Source organism: Bos grunniens, chromosome 8, assembly GCF_055505025.1.
Source record: "Bos grunniens cultivar Pamir isolate PY7600 chromosome 8, Bosgru_T2T1.0, whole genome shotgun sequence".
NCBI classification, from domain to species: Eukaryota; Metazoa; Chordata; class Mammalia; order Artiodactyla; family Bovidae; genus Bos; species Bos grunniens.
The window spans coordinates 62016893-62035389 of record NC_141172.1 but is presented as its reverse complement, the minus strand read 5'-3'; the positions used below and the strand labels follow the sequence as shown (position 1 = coordinate 62035389).

At 50.2% G+C, this 18497-nt stretch overlaps 1 protein-coding gene across 4 annotated transcripts in view; it reads left to right on the top strand.

Annotated features, from left to right (window-relative positions):
• GABBR2 (gamma-aminobutyric acid type B receptor subunit 2) overlaps window positions 1–18497 on the top strand; it is a 370697-nt gene that overhangs the window by 277520 nt on the left and 74680 nt on the right. For all 4 annotated transcript variants that reach the window (XM_086416036.1, XM_086416038.1, XM_086416039.1 and 1 more), the window contains exons 9-11: window positions 6476–6556; window positions 10192–10342; window positions 12861–12993. In XM_086416036.1, coding sequence (XP_086272162.1) covers window positions 6476–6556; window positions 10192–10342; window positions 12861–12993 — 365 coding nt within the window. The remainder of the gene's footprint in view (window positions 1–6475; window positions 6557–10191; window positions 10343–12860; window positions 12994–18497) is intronic.

Below are 18497 nucleotides of genomic sequence, written 5' to 3'. Positions count from 1 at the left end.
CCCAGGCAGAGGAGGGCACTTCCCCAGGACTCGTTACCGAGAAGACAGCAAAACCAAGACCCCTTCCAGGGGCCCTGTCCTCCAGCCAGAGTGCTTTCCTTTCCCTGAGTCCTAGAATGGAGTAATTTTATAGAATCTTTGATTCTCGCTGAGCCAAGGTTGTCTTTTGTTTTACATCTCAGAGTTTTACATTTCTAGATGTTTACAACAACAATTAAACCTTAAAGGACACATATACTTCCCTCGGGCTTCCCAGGTAGCTCAGTGGGTAAAGAATCTGCAGGAGACGCAGGAGATGGGGGTTCGGTTTCTAAGTCGGGAAGATCCCCTGAAGGAAGGCATGGCAACCCACTCCAGTATTCTTGCCTGGAGAATCCCATGGACAGAGGAGTCTGGCAGGCTACACACCATGGGTTCATGAAAAGTCAGACACGACTGAATGACTTGAGCATGCATGCATACATCCCTCAGTGCAGACCCTGAGTCCGTTGAGGAAGAATGAACCTTTGGTGGGGAGGGGAATAGAAGCCAGGAAGCAGGATGTGGGGTTCCAGCTGCAGCAGGAGGCAGGCAACCCTACATCTGGCCCTCCCACCCACGGGCTGCAGGCAGGAGGGAGGCAGGATCGCTGTGTGACTGAAGCGGTCCCCCAGCTGTCTCGTGGATGCTCTCGGGCCCACAGCCAGAGAGTATTTTCAGACTGGACTTTTTTCGGCAGCCTAATTTTCACCAACAGGACTTATTTTCTTTATGTATTGTCCAAATCCAAAGTTTGGAATAAAGAAAAATAAAAAATGCACTTTCCTAGGAAAACACTTTTTTTTTTTGCACCACAACAAGGAATTGGTATTATCCTACAGGAAAAGGGGCTCTGTGTTTTACAGTATTTTGAGCCTCTGAGAACAGAGTGTCAGCGTTGCATGGTTCTTGGTTTTATCCAGCAGTTTTCAACTCTAGTTATGCATTAGTCAACTTAGGGAACTTTTAAAAATACTGCCACCCAGGGTTCACCCTTCAACCCCACCCGACAACGCCCCACAACTAGAAATTTTAATATAATGGATCCATGTTGGGACCCAGGCATCTGAATTTTCTAGAAATTCCCCAGGTGACTCTAGTGCCTGGCCAGGACTGAGAACTATTGGAACCCCTGCAGTGCACTCTGTGGGTGGAGAAACCGAGGCCCAAAAAAAGAGAATGATCTGTCCAGGGTCACACAATAAGTCAGCAGCAACTTCCAGCAGGGCAAGCAGGGCAGGGAAGCGAGCCAGTGGCAGATGCAATACCACAACCCCTTCCCCCCGAGCCTGCTCTATTCTCTCCTGCCCCTGTGAATCCTCTTTCTAGCCTGTCCATAAGTCCCCTGTTCTGCAGTCTGCATGTCTGTATAAGTGGTTGATGGTCTTTGCACAACAGAGTTACCAAGGAGCCCAAGAGTTAAAAGTTGAAAGTGGCTGGGCTGTGGATGAAGGGAGAAACACAGGGGACACCATCCTTCCCCTGAAGAGCCAGGCGGGGCGGGGTTGGCTGGGCCTAGTGCAGGGGAGGGGACCCTGTGCTGCCCAGGACCGCCGAAGCGAGACTTGAGGTTCCACTCAGGAACTGACAGGCTGGCAGGAATCTCAAGGCCTGGGCACATCAAGGGCATGGCTCCACCACAGCTTCTCACATGTCACCCCAGTGCCCTGAGCCCACAGCAACTGGAGAGGAGCAGTTCTCGCAGAAGCCTTCCTGGAAGAAGTGGATAGGATTTGGACATGTTGGTTTGCTAGAGGCAGGTAAAAGCCACCTTCCAGGCAGAGAGACCCTTGTGGGAAACAATGATAGTAAGAAAGTGCCATAGTATAGTAACAGTGTTCAGTTCAGTTCAGTCGCTCAGTCGTGTCCGACTCTTTGCGACCCCATGAATCGCAGCACACCAGGCCTCCCTGTCCATTACCAACTCCCAGAGTTCACTCAAACTCACGTCCATCGAGTCTGTGATGCCATCCAGCCATCTCATCCTCTGTCGTCCCCTTCTCCTCCTGTCCCCAATCCCTCCCAGCATCAGAGTCTTTTCCAATGAATCAGCTCTTCGCATGAGGTGGCCAAAGTACTGGAGTTTCACCTTCAGCATCATTCCTTCCAAAGAACACCCAGGACTGATCTCCTTTAGAATGGACTGGTTGAATCTCTTTGCAGTCCAAGGGACTCTCAAGAGTCTTCTCCAACACCACAGTTCAAAAGCATCAATTCTTTAGCGCTCAGCTTTCTTCACAGTCCAACTCTCACATCCATACATGACCACTGGAAAAACCATAGCCTTGACTAGATAGACCTTTGTTGGCAAAGTAATGTCTCTGCTTTTCAATATGCTATCTAGGTTAGTCATAACTTTCCTTCGAAGGAGTAAGCGTCTTTTAATTTCATGGCTGCACTCACCATCTGCAGTGATTTTGGAGCCCCCAAAAATAAAGTCTGACACTGTTTCCACTGTTTCCCCATCTATTTCCCATGAAGTGATGGGACCAGATGCCATGATCTTCGTTTTTTGAATGTTGAGCTTTAAGCCAACTTTTTCACTCTTCTCTTTCACTTTCATCAAGAGGCTTTTTAGTTCTTCACTTTCTGCCATAAGGGTGGTGTCATCTGCATATCTGAGGTTATTGACATTTCTCCCGGCAATCTTGATTCCAGGTTGTGCTCCTTCCAGCCCAGCATTTCTCATGATGTACTCTGCATAGAAGTTAAATAAGCAGGGTGACAATATACAGCCTTGACGTAGTCTTTTTCCTATTTGGAACCAGTCTGTTGTTCCATGTCCAGTTCTAACTATTGCTTCCTGACCTGCATATAGGTTTCTCAAGAGGCAGGTCAGGTAGTCTGGTATTCCCATCTCTTTCAGAATTTTCCACAGTTTATTGTGATCCACACAGTGTTCAGGAACCCCACAAATAGCTCACAGTTACTTTTGTCATGACTCAAATAGCTACAACTTATTGAACACTTGCTGTGAGTGAGGCCCCAAGCCAGAAACTGCCTCTCGTCTCCTCTGTAGCCCTCACAGCCACTCTGAGAGCTGCCATTTTACACTTAAAGCCCAGCCGTTCACAGGGTGCAGCAGGAAGGGACGTAGGACCTGCAACTGGGAAGATTTTGCCCACCCAGGAGAGCTGGGTGAGGTCACAGTCACTAAACTACAAGGTCAGAGATTATGAATTATTTTTTAATCTTTGTAACTTTAGCAAAGAGCCTGGCACCCCATTGTTTATTGAGTGAGTGAAGTGATTAAGGGATTTAATATGCACAGCCTTCAGCACCCAGAGGTCCAAGGTCAGCTCGGTCAGGGAAGAGAACATAGCTAACCTTCCACCACTTGCTCTTGTGAGGGATTCTTCATTATGAAATAGCTCAGGCGGGGCCTGGCATGCAGTAGGCACTCAGTAAGTATGGGCCGAATAACCAGCAACCCTGGTTGCTCAGTATGCGTAGGAAGATGTCTGAATTCGGAACTGAGACTCAAGTTCAGGCAACCCCTTAGTCGCTGCCCAGCATGTGGCCCTCAGTGTTCACTTACCAACTTGAGGCTCCTCTCTCACCTGCACGCTGGGGTGAATTACGCCTTATTCAGGGTTTGCTGGGAAACTCTGGATGCAGGAATGTGTGAAGCTCCCCTCCCCCAGCCTCCAAGCAGTGCCCCCAGGGAGAGATTACGGTGATTATGGTGTTCGTTGCAGGAAGCTGAGTATTATTTTGGTGCCGCAGGATGGATGGTACAGTGGGGTGTGTGAGTCAGAGGGGCGGGCTGTGTGGCTGGGGGCGCGGTGAGGTGCCAGCCACACCACTTTCCGGCTCCTGGTGATTTATTCCAATCAGCTTGCATATTTCATGTGCTGCCTCCCCACACCAAATAAATAAATCAGAGCCTCCTCTGAGCAGTGGGAGCTGATTAGGGCTGAGACTTCAAAAGGCCAGAGCAGGGATGCTGGAGCTCCCAGCAGAGTCTGCTAATGTGACATTTAGGAGCTGGGTGACCCCGGCAAGTGACAGCCGCTTACACAGTATGAGGCCCCCCCACAAGTGGCGGGGAGACCTTTGCAGGGAGAAGGAAGTGACTTTTACAGTCCTGTGTTCCACCTCCAGTCAAAGGAATGCAGGCAGAAATGTGGCCAGTGGGATTCCCTGTTTCATTTCCTGAATTTTGATAAGGAACCAGCAGCACACCTATGTCTCTGCAGAGAAATCCACTTAGAGCCAGAGCCCAGGGGACAGCTCCCCCAGCCACAGTCTTGGAATTCCCGCTGCTGTGTCTCTTTATGACCCTTGGGCATTCTGAGCACCAGGGTCTGCAGCTCTGGGTACTCTCCTGCCCCTCTGTTGGACAGGTGGGCACTCCTGTCTGTATTTATTATACTCAGAATGCCCAGATGGTCCATGGAGTGGGCAGCTCAGGCCCAAAACTGTCACCTCTCAGAGATCCCGCTGAGGTAGCCACATGTGGAAGCAGTCCTGGGTTTGAGCCTCGACTCTGCTCTTAGGATCAGCGGGGCCCTAGGCAAAGCTGTAACCTGCCTGAGCCTCAGTTTTCTCATCTGTAAAGTGGGACTGAAACCACTTAACTCCACACAACTGTGAGAACTAAACAAGGAAAGGCACATAAAGTTGAATCCCCTTGGCCCTTCCCCGCCGACTCGCCACCCTGTCCCAGCCTGCGCTACTCCGGGGCCCCACTCTCTACTCCTTGCCTTTGTCTTTCTGCCTCTAACCCCAGCTTGAATGAACTCTCTGTTCAAGGGGATCCTTGTCCCTGTCTTGGTGGCATGTGGCATGGCTGGCCAGCTCCCTTGTGAAATTGTCCCTTTCTGGTGTCCTGGCCCCTCTTCCTCAATCGCTTTGCTTCGTCTTTGCTCTGCCCACCCCAGAGATCAGTGCGCCCCAGGGTCTGCCCTTGATCTTCTCTTCTCACTTGGCACTGTCCCTGGAGGTCTCCTTCCTGCCCCCTGCTCCAACTCCCAGTTTACATGCTAATGAGCCCAACTTTCTCCACCCCCCGACCCCTGCTCCCCCAGCTCCAGACCCAAGGATGTCTCTCCATGGGTACCTCAAGCTCAGCATGTCCAAACTGGAACTTGTCATCTTTCCACCTTCTTTGGCCCCTCCTGGGCTCCCCATTGGGAATGGCCCTGAGCCCCCTTGCCCCTCATTTGCTTCCTTCCCCTGTTCCCCATCTTTCCCACCCGCTGATCACCCATCTGTCCACATTTTACCTGGAGAAAAAACAACTTGTCAAATCTAATCCCCACCTCTCCATTCCTCCTACCACCACCCTGGGCAAGTCTATGTCATGATCTAAGCCTGCCAACAGAACGGTATCAAAGATGAAGGTAAATTTACATGTATCACTTGGATCTGAAAAGATACCTGAACAAGTACATCTACCTGGAGGAACCCAGAACAGGAACATATAAAGGATAATTGGTGCTGGGTGTAACATAGAGCAGTGCGGCCTCTGAAGAATGTGAATTTTGCCTCAGGATGAATTAATAGGAATGTAATGTGCGGAATAAAGGAGGGGGTTGCCCTTTCTACTTGCTGCTGACTACTTGCATGACTTTTGATCATGCCTAAAGGGTATTGGCCAGTCCTTGGGTCTACACCCTATCAGACAGTGATATTGTGAGGTGTGGTCTAAGTCAGGGCCTGGAAATGGTGGGAAGTAGAAGTGATGTTCAGTGATGATGGTCAGTACGTGCTAATGACTCCAGCTCTCTCCACCCCCCACCCCTGCTCCCCAGCTCCAAACCCAAGGATGTCTCCATCCTGATGATGCGTGGGCACTGAGGTTGGAGGGCGGGGGCTTCCCTGGTGGCTCAGTGATAAAGAATCTGCCTGCAATGAAGGATATGCGGGTTCAATCCCTGGGTCGGGAAGATGCCCCAGACAAGGAAATGGCAACCTACTCCAGTATTCTTGCCTGGAGAATTCCATGGACAGTGGAGCCTGGTGGGCTACAGTCCATGGGGTCACAAAAGAGTCAGACACAACTTAGCAGCTAAACAACAACAAAAGGTGGGGTTCCAGGCGACTGCCAGAGGGATGATGTGTTTTTGTCTTCAAGTCTCTAGAGCTCTCCCGGGGCAGAGGGAGCAGGGGTGGTCTGTGTGGTCCTAGAGGGCAGAGCCAGATGGCAGAGTAAAGTTACAGAGAAAGCATTCGGCTTGATAATGCACAAAAGACTTGGTAATAGGCGGAGAGTCCGGTTTCTTGGTGGGGGGTAGACTCCCTAACCATAGATGTACTGCAGAGGATGAATGACCAGCTGGTGAGACCATGTGAGAAAGTGTTTGTGAGTCCACCTGGAAAAGGCAATGGAGGAAAGGAAAAGCCTGCAGGAATATAGCTGTGGCCTGTGGGCAAGCAAGAGCAGAGACAGGAGCACCCAGACAACAAACACAGGACTCAGATCTAACCAGCCACGGTCCCTTGTTTCCCGCAGACAGCCGGGAGGTGAAGGTGGGAGAATACAACGCTGTGGCTGACACCCTGGAGATCATCAACGACACCATCAGGTTCCAAGGTAAGGCACGTGGACTTCTCGGAGGAGGGGGCCTGCTCAGGTCCTCTCGGGCCTGGGTATTGTCTGAGAGCTGGGGACAAGCTCAGAGTCACTGGTTTCATGGAAAAGAGGGAACATCCTCTCCTCTCAGTCCGTGCACTCACTCCCTGAGGATGGGCCACCATCACTCACATGGGAGCTGAGTTCCAGCCCCTGGATGGGCCACTTGTGTTTGCATGGAGTGCTAGCTCTCACCAAGACATCTGTGTTTAAACCACTGAATGACCAAGAGTAATTCTTTTCATGTGTGGCCCAGTTAAATGTTGCTCTATCCCCCCCTCGGAGAAGACGTGGATGGGCTGGTAATAAGGCCCCTCCACCTGCTGCTCTTCTGGGAAGACCGTTCCCTCTTTTCTGCTGGAGAACTCCTCCTCAGCACTGAGAACCAGATCAGGTGACTCCTCCTCTGTTCAGCCTGCCCTGGTGGCCCCCACCTGAGTTCATGGCGCTTTTCTCTTTGCTTCCACAGTCTATCGTCTCTGTCACTGCCATGGCCACCGTCCCTTTGCACTGAAATTACTATGCTGTTTGACCATGAGCTCCCTGACTAGATCCTATTTGACTTTAATTTCCCGGCACCAGCCAGGGTCTGGCACATGTTGGGGGCTCAGTGATATGTGATGAAAAAGTAATTCATGATTGATCAAGTCAGTGGATGGGTGGGTGGGAGGATAAATGAGTGAATGGGTGAGCGTATTAGTCAGTGAGGAAGTGGGTGGATGGATGGGTGGAAGGACAGGTGGGTGGATGGATGGATAGATGGGGGAGTGGGGCTGGTAGATGGCCAGCCTCATCAAGGAGTGGCTGGGGAGGAAGCTTGTATACCCACAGCACCAGGATGCTGTTACTTTGATTCCACTGGGAATGCAAAGACTAGACATCTGGCTTTCTGCACCTGGAGTTCCTTCTTAAATCCAAGGCCACCAGAAAAGGCGATCCCATGAACTGTTTGGTCAGCTTTTGGATCTATGGGATTCCTCCAAGCTCCAGGTGGTCTCAGAGAGGAGGCGTGGTCTTCCTGTTCCCACCTGAGGGAGCTGTCACCAAGCCCGTAGTCACATATTACCTCGTGGAGCCACAGAAAAATTCTGAAAGGTGGCTGGGTTAGTCCCGTCATCCCTGTTGTACAGATGAGAAAAAGGCTCAGAAAACCCCAAATTCACACAGCCTGTGAGAGACAAAGCCAGTTCTAACCACGAGAGTCTGATCCCCAAGACAGGGCTATTTGCTCCCGGACCTAGGAGATCTGGGTTTGCTGAATAAGGATTCTGGGTTTACAAACTGAAAGAAAAATTCAAACAAAAAATAAACTAAAAACACAAAACATAACTGAGAGGAAAAATGTGAGTAAAAAATTTTAACAGCCCAGCCAGGATAGTAACTGGTTCTAGTTAGGAAGCACGAGGCCAAGGTAACCCTGAGGCAGCAGCTGTTCCTGGCTCACCTCCTGCTTCTCAGAGCTTCCCTGCACCGCCCAGAGGGTGGATGACCAGTCTTTGAGCCCAGAGCCGAGTCAGGACGCCTCTGGACGCAGGGCAGAGCCCAGCTCTCCTGTCCTCACCCCACCCGGGTTCAGCTCTCATCCAGCCCCTTGGGCCTTACCCACCCACCAGCAGTCTAACCCCCTCAAGTCTGTTCCACCCTTGACTATAATGTTGCACTGAAAGACACCCCACTCTGAGGCTCACATAGTCCCTGTTGCTCACAGAGAGGGGTGGTTCCAAGACCTCCAGGATGGCTCCCTGCCCCCACTTCTCTGTCTCCTCTTTCCAGTCTCCACAAGACCGCTTGCAGTTCTGCAAATGTGCCTTCGCCTGTGCTGGACCCATTGCCCAGAATGCCCCTTTGTCCATGTCTTCCTCGCAAACAGCCAACTACTTACCTTCCTCCCAAGGCTCAGCTCCCACACCATCTCCTTTCTATAGCCTTTCCTGAGCCCATCGGGCAAGACTGCACTCTGCTCCCTGCCTCGCACTCAGGCCTCCCTGTGCCTGGTGCTCTCACACCACCTGTACCCTACCACTACAGGCAGTTTGCAGAGTGCTGAGAGCACAGGCTTCTGGCGAGGCAGATCTGGGTACCAATCTGGCCAGCTTTGCCACTCACTATCTGTAAAAACCACTTAGCACCTGGAAAACTATTCCCTCACCCTGTAAAATGGGAATAATCCTCTCTACCCAGAAGGCTCTTGGATAATGCAGCCAGCGCTATGTGGGGAAGGGGGGGTAGAGGAGAGGAGAAGGGGAAGTAGCAGGAAAATTTTCCAGGGCTTGAGCTTTTACTTCTAGAGACAAGAGATAGTGTTACCTCTGTCACCTTGAGTTTGCTTTTGCCTTGACTTTTGGCCTCGAAGTCACTCGTGTATTACCTTGCATAGATGTGCTTAATGCTTTACATTAATCAAGCCAGAGGATTCTTGGCTGTTTTTGAACCTGACAGCTCCCCTATACTGTTTAGATGGTTCATACTCTTTTTATCCACTGGATGTTTCCGAACACATTTGAACTTGCTAGCAGAGTTTTTAAACACAGGTGTTCAGGGGAGTTCTCAGTCCCTGCAACCCCATCTGCCCATCCTCTGCTTGTCTCCCGGGAGTGGAGGCATAGCTGAGGCTGGCACAGCCATGCTGGGGTCACCGTGAACCCTAGTGGTTCTCCCAGGTTTGACTGCTTTTGAGCATCTGGCTGATTCCACACATCCCCACTGCGAGACACACTCCTAAGTTTCACAGTCCCATAGCAGCAACCTGACCTGAAATAGCAACTGAGAAAGGAGGGATTTGTAAGAAATGAGAGGTGGGAGGGTGAGGAGGGGGTATCCCTGCAGTCTGTTCCTGGTAGAACAGGACGATTTTGCCACCATCCATAAAGATGAGTTTCCTCTGAGGCCCTCGTGGCTCCCCCCAGGTGCCTGATGTCCCTGAAACATAAACAGGGCCATCGCTACAGCCACGTGGCAGGATGAACCCTACAGTTTCTGTCCAGTCCTGGCACAGCAGGGAGGGGAAGGACTGCCAGTACCTTCTGCCTCCCGCGGTTAGTGAGTCTTATGAGACTGGAAAAACCAGAAAGAGCTTTTATAACATAATGACCTTGAGGCAGAAAAATCCACAGCCAGAGCACCTGCATGTCTCATGGAGTTGACAGGCAAGGTGTCCAGCCCTTGACATCTTGATCGGGTGTTGGAACAGAATCCCTGAGAGCTCAAGCTGAGTTCCTCACCCTCAGAGGCACCCAGTGGTACCCACTCCCAGCACCCAGCCCTGCCCCTTCCAAACCACTAATACCTTTTGGGGAATAAATGGTGATGGCTTTTCAACGTGGTGGTAGACCAAATCAAATTCTAGTCTTCTAATGGCTAATGGCCATTAAATGCATCACAAATCCCTTATTGATTCTGTTTTGAGAAAGAAATAAGTCCTGACTTAGGCTCCCTGCTGGGCATACTGGCCAGCCACTGGAGTCTGCTCACCCAGGAACACATGCTGCGCAGACTGTGTGCACAGGGGGCCGATGTCAAGGACAGCCAGGCAGGGATGTTCTCGGGGTCTGATTTGGGCACTGGATTCATCTCATGCCTTTTCCTTGATCTTCTAGGGTCTGAACCGCCAAAAGACAAGACCATCATCCTGGAGCAGCTTCGTAAGATCTCCCTGCCTCTCTACAGCATCCTCTCCGCCCTTACCATCCTGGGAATGATCATGGCCAGCGCTTTTCTCTTCTTCAACATCAAGAATCGGAATCAGAAGTAAGTCACTCATGCCCGTCTCTCAGATAGTGCTTTCCGGATTGACAAGCCTCATAGACAAAGTGTAGAATCCCCCACACGTCTTTGCCCCACTCCCCAGGGCCTTTAGAAAGCACTGCCAGAAGGGGACCACCGAGCTTAGTCAGGGCATTCCCCATCCGTACAGCACATCAAGGGCAGGAATGACCTCCTTCATCGTCTCAATTGACCCTGGAATAATGATCCCAGTTCCATAAGACAGTGCTGGCTCAGTGTCGGAGGCTGGAGCACCACCACCCGAGACTGTGCTGCTGCGTGTGGCAGAACTCATCCCCTGGGTTTCCTGCACACTGGCCCTTCCCTCTCCGGAGGAGAGCAGCTCACTTTCTGAGTTATTCTGGTCAGCCGGGGGTAGAATGGGCTGCCACCCCAGGCAGTGGTGTTTACGGAGCACGGCCAGCTTCTCTGGTTTCCATAGCAAATCCCTGCACCCTGCTCCCCACCCTGTTGTAGGAGTGCTGAGCAGGGGCTCAGCATGTGGGCCATCAGGCACACAACCCCGTTCCTACCCCCAGCGGTGCAGCTCTCTGCCATCATTGGGCCCAGAAGCCACACAGCGTAGCCTCCCGGGCTGTAGGACCACGCGGAATCCCGAGAGAAGTTCTTCACTCTCCCTGCTTGCAGAAGCCGGATTTGGAGGCTCTGGATTTTTTGTTGTTGTTTTGGGGTTTGTTTTGTTTTTTATTTTAGAGGCAGCTGCTTAGGTCAAACCTATTTCCTGAAGAACGAGTTTTATTCTCTGTTGTCTTATTTATCACATACATTGCCTCAAAAGAAAAAAAAATTGAAGCATCTCTCATCTACTCTGTACAAACCTTGAATGATGACCATGCCTGTTAGCACTTGGCGCAAGGTCTGAGCACATAGTCAGCTCTCAATGTTAGATTTCCTTCCTACAAGTTGCAAGAGTTCTCATCATAGCAGCAAGTGGTCCCTGTGGTATGACTATGCTCCTTTAATTCCTTAACTGCCCCCTCTTGGCCTCCTGGTGGTGGGGGCGGGGGTGGGGATTACTCTTTCCAGTAGGCTGGCTTCTGTATAAATTTTTTGACTGGCCTTGGAGATTAAAGAGTCTGCAAAGAGATAGGAAATAAATGTCCCTGTAGTTCCAGATCCCCCTCTCTTTTCTCTTCCTTAATGTCTTTGTGATCCCATGGACTGCAGCACACTAGGCTTCCCTGTCCCTCACCATCTCCCAGAGTTTGCTCAAGCTCATGTCCATTGAGTAGGTGATGTCATCCAACCATCTCATCCTCTGCCGCTCTCGTCTCCTTTTGCCTTAATGCTACTCATCCTTAAGGTCCGCCCCACCCAGGAAGCCTGCCTGGACTCCTGGCCTTTCCCCTCCCCAGCTTCCTATGGAAATAAGAATGAAGGAGCCTTAGGGATTCATGGTGTGCAAAAGGACGTTCAGGGACCCAGCCCCTTCTCAGCTTCGCGTGTGCCCTAGTCAAGGACATCTGTGCTTTTATAGGTGAGGAAACTCAGTGCGCTAATTGGATTGCTGGGGGTGCACCTTGAGGGGTTACACAGGCGCTTGCTGGACTGAGGGCTCCTAATTCAAAAGCCCATGAGGGGTCCACAATTTATAGCCAGTCTTTTATCTCTTGACTATTAGTACTTTGACACTGCATTTAAGTGTGGAAGGATAAACAGAACTGCAGAATGCAAAAGAAATGCCCAGAACAACTGATTATAATTACAATCTGCCAAAGAGCACCTGGATCATGGGGGCACCTGAAAGCCCAGGACATTCTGAACAGAGTGTGCTGGGGGAGCCAGGCACCTCTGAGGGTACATGGCAGCCGTCTGATGGTTTAACACAGCCTGCTGAAGACCGGGAGAGTGAGGGCGGGGATTCCATTGCCCACCTCCGTCACCTGGTGCTGAGAGGCGCGTGTACGCGGCCCTGTTTGTGCTCTGGACAGTGTGAGCCTCAGGCAGCCCCAGTGGATGCTGGCTTACCACCCGATGACCACAGTTCTGAGCAGCCCTGAATTCGCACCTTTATGCCTCCTAGATCTGGTCCACTCAGCACGGGAGAGTGTGGTGTAGCCCAGCATTGTGACAGGTTGCTGAACTTAGAATTCTCTAGATTTGGCTATCTTCCCAGCCCCAGGCCCCGCCCCCCCCCGCTGCCCCCCCCCAAAATGCTGACTTACTGTCTTTGTGTAAACTAAAAATTCATGGTTGAAGAAGCCAACGCTACAAGCTATCTCCAGAGAAGTGATAGGTGAACTTGACTGAGAAGACAGGAAAATCAACGTCTAGAAATAGATAGCATTGGGTCCTTTAGTGACGGGGAGACAAGCCCCTTGGAGGTGGCAGCACCTTGGGGAGGGGCAGTGGAGGAAACCAGGGCTTCCATTTTTCTCTTCCCCTCTGGCCTTGGTGACAAGATACACATTCAGGAAATATTTGCTGAAGAAATAGCTACATTAGCAGTTCGGTTAACTGTAGTATCTCTTTCTCTCGTCAGGCTGATAAAGATGTCGAGTCCATATATGAACAACCTTATCATCCTGGGAGGAATGCTTTCCTACGCATCCATCTTTCTCTTTGGCCTTGATGGGTCCTTTGTCTCTGAAAAGACTTTCGAAACCCTTTGCACCGTAAGTCATTCTGCACGTTCCAGTGGTTTGTGATATAAGCTTTTCTTTGGTGGCCACGATCACCAGAAACACAGATACAACCCAGAATTGCGTGGAAATGCATGAACAGGTGGCAGGCAACTTGTTCAGCCATTCAAGCAGTTCAACAGGGCAAACATGGTGTAGCTTTCAGATCAGAACAGAATATTGCTTATAAAATTAAGTATTGCTTGTAACATTAAGATCATGGATTTAACAGCCCATTGCTAGAAGACAGCCCACTGAGATTGACAGGGTAATCTTGAAAAGTAAGGGAGAAAAATACCCACCCCCCTGAGAAAAGCATTGTGCCTGGAGTCAGGGTCAGGGCCATGTAAGAAGGAATACTTCTGCCCATCAACCTCAACAGCCATCACAGAATGTAAGGAGAGATATCTGCATGGATGACTTTGAGTTGTACAGAAAAGATCATGATCCTTATCCTCTTTTTAATAGCACTGTTTCTCAACAGCTCCCCTCCTCCTTTTTTTTTTTTTTTTGCTAACTGCCCCTCTAAGAAGCCTCTTTAGACTTTTTTTCCTAATTATCCATGTTTGAAATTTAAATTCCAAAGATATGCTGTATGTCTGTTTATGTGCTGTACATATATATATTTATGCATGCGTTGTGTCCTACTCTTTGCATCCCTATAGTTTCTACATAAAAGAGTAATATTTATTCACATTCAAGAACCAGTGTTGTCCCCCTTGGGAACTACTATCACTCCCATTGAGAATGCATACATTTAAGGAGGCCCCAAACAGTGTAATTTATTTACTGTATTTTAGCAATGTTGTTTTGAAAATTAACCTCTTTAAAAATGTTGATGCCAAGTCGTTGTTGTTAGTTTTGTTTTTAACTTAATTTTTTTAGCCATTGTGTAGAACTCTCAGTTGAAAGTATCTTTGGTTACTTTTTAAGATGAGGCTGACCAGCTGGGATTTATTTCTGGACTTTACGGTGATATTTCAAAACTAGGTTAGACGTTTGGGTCTCTCTCTTATCCCAAATGCAGTAATTCATCTAATACTCTGCCTGGAGGACCAGAGCTAGAAGGGACAAAGGATCAGGGTTGACCAGATTAATCCAAAAGCAGCTCTTGTTTTAAGGTTATTTTCCTCTAAGGTGTTGAGAGCAGTCTAGGTCCATTTTGGGGGAAGCAGTCCCTTTCATTAATAGATTATATTTGCTGTTCTGTGGTCTCAGTGTTGCCCACTACTGGATGATTATGAAGTATAGGTTGGCATCGAGGGATAAACAAATGGAGGACCCCTTAAATGTGCTGCAGGTCACCAGCCACATCTTGGACTTTCAGGACCACAGTGGGTCCCTAGACTCTGGGACAGCCCGTGGACTGGAGGGAGGGCCCCGGAGCCCATGATGACGCTCCCCTGATTCCTGCAGATGATGACGCTGGACTGACTCTGTTAATCACCGGTAACTTCATCATGAATTGACTAGCTAGTGAGATGTCCCTGGAACACGTACTTTGAAAGGTTCCACTTGAGAAGTGCACAGTCAAGTCCCCGATACCCTGGGGGTCCCTGGGCTGCTCAGGCATCCTTTCTCTCTGGGATGGACCCGGAGGGTAGTCAGACCCCACGTGCTCCAGAGCCCACCTGGTTCAGGCCTCCCACTCAGAGTTTTTTATTCTGCCTCCATTTCAGTCTGCCCTTCTGGGGGTTAAGGAGGTGAAGTCAAGAGTCACAAGACCCCCATATACCTGGCGTCAGACTGCTGGAAGTCCTTGTGGCTGTGGGTTAGTGGCTTGTTCCCTCAGAAGCGTGACCCCTGACACAAGGATGATGGCTGCAGTTTGTGTCTTGCTCACTGGGGATGGTGTGAAGCGCATGAGGTCCCCTTCATTTCTGCATCCACGTGACTTATGTGCTCTGTGCAGCCTTGTGGGCTCATGGCACCGTGTGTGTCTGTGGTCGCTTTTCCTGGGCAGTAGTGAGGCCTGAGGAAGGGGCTGCTCCCGAGGCATCCTGAAAAAGCTAAACAAGGCAGGTATTTAGCTCCCCTCTGTACCTGGGGACTCCCTCCCCAAGTTTGAGGAGACCATGACAACAGCAATAATGAAAATGGTTCCAGGGGCCAGTTTGGTGTCTTCTCATTTATACTTCTTGCAGTGACTCCCCAAGAACTGAGGGGCCCACCTTCCTCTCCTAGCTGAGAATCATGGGGCAGAGCTCCACTTGGTCCCTCCCGGCTCCTTGTCACTGGCACCTGCCACCTGGGAACACAGCCACTGGCCTGAGGTCCAGTCTTTGGTGCTGAGACCTGAGTCCCAGCCCTCAGGGAGCCACTCCCTCCCAGAGGGGCGCTCCTGCCACCTCACCTTGCCCATGAGCCAAAGGCTGTCAGAGCACACATGCTCCCTGGAGTGTGCCCCAAATTTCAGATGCCAGGTGACGCAGACTAGGGAGCCTGGTTGAGGACATCCTGCACACCCAGATGCTTTCTTTTAATGAAGCCTGACATCCCGTTCTGGGAGTCACGCTCATTTGTGTGTAAGGGGAAGGCTGTCCTGGGAAGCCTGGCAAGACGGTATGAATAAAGCATAAAGCACTGTACAAATAAGCATTAGCTGGAACATGAGGGCTCTGAAGATGTTAGGGCCTGGTTCTCCCCACCCCAAGGATTCATTTATTTGCAGTCAGGGCTGCTTCAGAGGCTCTGCACGGGGGAGCCCACATTCATGACTGTGGGGGAAAGGCATAACTACTGTGGATTGAATTGGGTCAGCACAAATGTGCACGTGGTTAGGACCAGGGTCACTTATTTAATAATCCACAATATTGCTCAGGAAGGGGAACCCAAAGCTCTTGAATTTAGAGCCTAAGTGCCAGTCTCAGTGGGTATGATTTGGGTGGTCCTCCACTTGCTGTTCCAGGGGGGCTGGCTCTTTATTTCATGTGGTGCCTTGGATTGCATTCCTTCTGAACCTAGAAGACACCCCCAGTAAACTCCCACCAAGTGGGGAGACGGAGGTGGAGCAGGGCCCCCTAGGGCGGTGAGCACAGGTCTTCAACAGCCTGAGCGTCACTCCTACCTCGTACACATACTGCCTCCAGACTGTGGAAGTGACTTAGCCCCTCTGAGCCTCAGTTTTGTCATCTGTGAAGTGAGCACAATAAACCCCCGTGCAGGACTGTGTGTGCTCTGCATGCTAAGTTGCTTCAGTCTTGTCCAACTTTTTATGACCCTATGGACAGTAGCCCACCAGGCTCCTCTGTCCATGGGATTCTCCAGGTGGGAATACTGGAATGGGTTGCCATTCCCTCCTCCAGGGGATCTTCCCCACCCAAGGATCGAACCCACGCCTCTTCTGTCTTCTGCACTGGCAGACAGGTTCTTTACCACTAGTGCCACCTGGGAAGCCCCAGGCAGGACTGTGGTGTGGTCTTCATGAGACGATTTAGAGAAGCCACCTGGAGCATAAGGCAAGTAGGAAGAAGCGGGCATCATCCTCCCCGTCAGGTACAGTCTCCTGGTGTCCACTCTGCGTTCTGCAGGGAATTGTAGAGGACAGAGGCAGGGTGGCTCGGGAAGCAGCTTCAGATGTGGAGTGGTAGAAGTCTCTCTTCACTCTGTTCCACTGCCATGTGAGTGCCACGTTTTCCCCTTTTAGTTTTCAACATAGAAACTAAACACTGAGATAAACAGTGAACACCACCTCAGGAAGTAACCTGTGACGGTCACGGGATTGTGCCTCTCTAGGGGCTGTGCCTCTGCTCAGAAGGGCAGTGGGTGAGTGCATGAGTGAGCACACGTTCACACACGTGCGCGTGCACACACAGACACATACACACAGAGCTAGGGAAGCAGTTACATTCAGTTCCATCCCCCATTCCCTCTGACCCTTCCTGGCATCTTCCCAGCCTAGTTTCAGCAAGTCTTGCTAACAGTTCCAGCTACACCGTGCTGTCTCCCTGGACACTGTGTGGGTAGTGGAGTCGCCATAGCAACGTGGCCCCTGTGGGCACAGAGCTACCTATAAGGAAAGTGCTGGGTGTGGGCCAGAGCCCTGGTGCCAGGGGGATGGAGAGCCCTCACACTCGCTCACGCAGCTCAGGAATCCCAGCCCCTGGCAGCCCAGAGAGTGAGCAGGGCAGGTGGGGAGGCCTCCCTTGTGGAATCCTAGGCAGAAAGCCCTGCACAGTGTGGAGGGGTAAGGAAGGACGCTGCAGGCGAGGGCAAGAAGACCCAGGTGGGCCTCGATCAAGTGTGGGTCTCCACAGCTGCAGGGGCGCCCAGAGCATTCCTGGGCGTGGAGGCGCTCGGCAGCGCCATGTGCCCCCCCAAGCTTGTGCCCTCATAAACGAGCACTCTCCGCTGTGATTCACCTCGGGCCAGCCGCCAGGTGCAGCCTCTCCTTCAAATCTTCACAGCCACTGCATGGAAGGTTCACTGTCCCTGCTTCATAAGAGAGAAAGCCAAAGCTCTAATGCATGGCTAGGTGGCGGGGCTGAAATATGGAACCAGCTCTGTCGGACTACAGAGATGTCTGGGACATTTCATTCATTTTTTTTAAAGAAATATTTTGATTTTTTTGTTAGCTGGTTCATACCAGGAGAAACAGGTCAACTGCATTAGAGATGTGAGCAATATGTATCTCAATTAGAATATTTGTCCATTCAGATTTTTTAAACTTGGGGTATACAGTCATCCCTCAGTATTCACTGGGGACTGGTTCCAGGAACCCCCACAGATACCAAAATGTGAGGTTGTCTAAGTCTCTTATGTAAAATGGTGTAATATTTGAATATAACCTACGCAGTCCTCCCGTGTACTTTAAATCATCTCTAGGTTACTTATAATACCTAATACAATGCAAATGCTATGTGAATAGTTGTAAATCCAATGTAAATGCTATGTAAATAGTTGCTGGTGTGGCAAATTCAAGTTTTGCTTTTTGGAACTTTCTAGAATTTTTTTTAAAAAATGCTTTCAGTTTGTTCCCTGTTGTTTGAATCCATAGATGTGGAACACACAGATACAGAGATTGCCAATAATTCACATACTGTAAAATTCACCCTATTAAGGTGTATAATTCAGTTGTTTAGTGTATTTATTCATTTATTTTTTTATACATCCCCAAAGTAATATCATAGTGCCTGGTGTATGAGAGAATTTCCGTTAGACTGCTTGCATTCAAATCCTAACTATACTACCTCCCTGCTGTGTGACTTGAAGCTACTTAACATCTCTGAGCTTTAGTTGACTCCTCTGTAAAATGGGCATTCTCATAGGATTGTGAGGGTTAAATGAGATAGTGCATGTAAAGCACTCAGCGCCTGTCACATAAGATTCAATAAGCGCCAGTCACCATCGCTATGAATGAGTGATGGGACTGTGTCTGGACCACTGTGTTCACCTCTGGACACCTCTAAGAGAGTTACAAATAAAACAGAGCAACTTGGGATGAAGAGGAGGCTGGAAAACTGAGGCTGACGCTGACTGCTTTGGTGTAGGTGTGTCCA